This window comes from Penaeus vannamei, chromosome 13 (genome assembly GCF_042767895.1).
Source record: "Penaeus vannamei isolate JL-2024 chromosome 13, ASM4276789v1, whole genome shotgun sequence".
Taxonomy (NCBI): Eukaryota; Metazoa; Arthropoda; class Malacostraca; order Decapoda; family Penaeidae; genus Penaeus; species Penaeus vannamei.
The window spans coordinates 39,256,766-39,259,265 of NC_091561.1; the positions used below are offsets into that span (position 1 = coordinate 39,256,766).

Genomic DNA, 2,500 nt, shown 5'->3' on the forward strand with positions numbered 1-2,500 from the left:
AACCGAAGCAGATACCACCACCACCCTCCCACGACCCACCACCACCACCACCAAAACACCCCACACCCCCAAACCGAAGCAGATACCACCACCACCCTCCTACGAACGGATCCCCCCCCCCATCCACCTACCACCCACCACCCACGGACAGAGCTTTCAAGGAAGACATCCCACCAGGACCCCTACTCACCGCAGACGGCGCCGCTGAAGGAGAGGGAGCGGCGAGCGAGGCCCCACCAGGCGACGAGCAGCGGAACCAGCGTCGCGCCCAACCACCTGCTCGGCTCAATCACTTCCACTGCAGGAGGAGAGTAAATTAATTAGATTATCTAATTAGATTCATTAGTACTTTAATTAGATTAATTAGATTATGTCATTAGGGCATAGGGTGCATGGGTAGGCAGTCACTTCCGCTGTGGGGGGGGCGTAAATTAATTAGATTATGTCATTAGGGCATAGGGTGGAAGGGTAGGCAGTCACTTCCACTGTCTGTATTTATCTGTCTGTCTACCTGTCTGTATTTATCTGTCTGTCTACCTGTCTGTATCTACCTGTCTGTATCTATCTGTCTGTGTCTACCTGTCTGTGTCTACCTGTCTGTGTCTACCTGTCTGTGTCTACCTGTCTGTGTCTACCTGTCTGTGTCTACCTGTCTGTGTCTACCTGTCTGTGTCTACCTGTCTGTGTCTACCTGTCTGTGTCTACCTGTCTGTGTCTACCTGTCTGTGTCTGTCTGTCTGTGTCTGTCTGTCTGTGTCTGTCTGTCTGTGTCTGTCTGTCTGTGTCTGTCTGTCTGTGTCTGTCTGTCTGTGTCTGTCTGTCTGTGTCTGTCTGTCTGTGTCTGTCTGTCTGTATCTGTCTGTCTGTCTGTATCTGTCTGTCTGTATCTGTCTGTCTGTATCTGTCTGTATCTGTCTGTCTGTATCTGTCTGTCTGTATCTGTCTGTCTGTATCTGTCTGTCTGTATCTGTCTGTCTGTATCTGTCTGTCTGTATCTGTCTGTCTGTATCTGTCTGTCTGTATCTGTCTGTCTGTATCTGTCTGTCTGTATCTGTCTGTCTGTATCTGTCTGTCTGTATCTGTCTGTCTGTATCTGTCTGTCTGTATCTGTCTGTCTGTATCTGTCTGTCTGTATCTGTCTGTCTGTATCTGTCTGTCTGTATCTGTCTGTCTGTATCTGTCTGTCTGTATCTGTCTGTCTGTATCTGTCTGTCTGTATCTGTCTGTCTGTATCTGTCTGTCTGTATCTGTCTGTCTGTATCTGTCTGTCTGTATCTGTCTGTCTGTATCTGTCTGTCTGTATCTGTCTGTCTGTATCTGTCTGTCTGTATCTGTCTGTCTGTATCTGTCTGTCTGTATCTGTCTGTCTGTATCTGTCTGTCTTTATCTGTCTGTCTTTATCTGTCTGTCTGTATCTGTCTGTCTGTATCTGTCTGTCTGTATCTGTCTGTCTGTATCTGTCTGTCTGTATCTGTCTGTCTGTATCTGTCTGTATCTATCTATCTGTATATATCTGTCTATATCTGTCTGTCTGTCTGTCTATTTATCTGTCTGTCTGTCTATTTATCTGTCTGTCTGTATATTTATCTGTCTGTCTGTCTATTTATCTGTCTGTCTGTCTATTTATCTGTCTGTCTGTCTATTTATCTGTCTGTCTGTCTCTCTGTCTGTGTCTACCCGAGTGCAACGGTTTTACATTAAAATCATATGTAAAACCATTACCAAACAGCTGTCGAATTCCGTCTCCTCCTCCCTGACATGGCCAACCTCGCCATTTAAGTCGGCAACGCTTCTGAAAATTCATTCTCTCTCCCTCTCCCTCTCCCTCTCCCTCTCTCTCTCTCTCTCTCTCTCTCTCTCTCTCTCTCTCTCTCTCTCTCTCTCTCTCTCTCTCTCTCTCTCTCATTTTCTCTCTCTCTCTCTCTCTCATTTTCTCTCTCTCTCTCTCTCTCATTTTCTCTCTCTCTCTCTCTCTCATTTTCTCTCTCTCTCTCTCTCTCTCATTTTTTCTCTCTCTCTCTCTCTCTCATTTTCTCTCTCTCTCTCTGTCTCTCTGTCTCTCTCTCTGTCTCTCTCTATTTCCCTCTTTTCCTCTTTTCCTCTTTTCCTCTTTTCCTCTTTCCCTCTCTCCCTCTCTCCCTCTCTGTCTTGGAGAGAAAGGCCAATTTAGATACCTTTATTTCATCAAAGTTATTAACATGGTCTTTACACTCAACAAATGAAAAGAAAAGACCACGTAAGATATATCTAATTGAGTATAATTACCTAGAAGAGATTTCAAAGCGATCTTCACACCAACAAACCAAAAGCAAAAGACCAGCCAAGACAATAATTCCACAAACTTGGAAGAGGGAGAATGCTAATAGGAATGTCCGGCCGGTTTCCCCTCCCCCCCCTCCCGCCCCTCCCCTCCCCCCAACTTCTGCCACCCCCGTCCCCTTCCCCCCTTCCCCCCTTCCCCCGCCCCCGTCCCCGTTCTTTTCCTATCTCAGTTACACCT

General features: G+C 46.5%; 1 protein-coding gene across 2 annotated transcripts in view; it reads right to left on the reverse strand.

Moving 5' to 3' along the window:
* The window catches only part of LOC113807977 (transmembrane protein 19), a 19,303-nt gene that overhangs the window by 11,097 nt on the left and 5,706 nt on the right, over window positions 1-2,500 (reverse strand). For both annotated transcript variants that reach the window (XM_070129247.1, XM_070129246.1), the window contains exon 2: window positions 191-298. In XM_070129247.1, coding sequence (XP_069985348.1) covers window positions 191-298 — 108 coding nt within the window. The remainder of the gene's footprint in view (window positions 1-190; window positions 299-2,500) is intronic.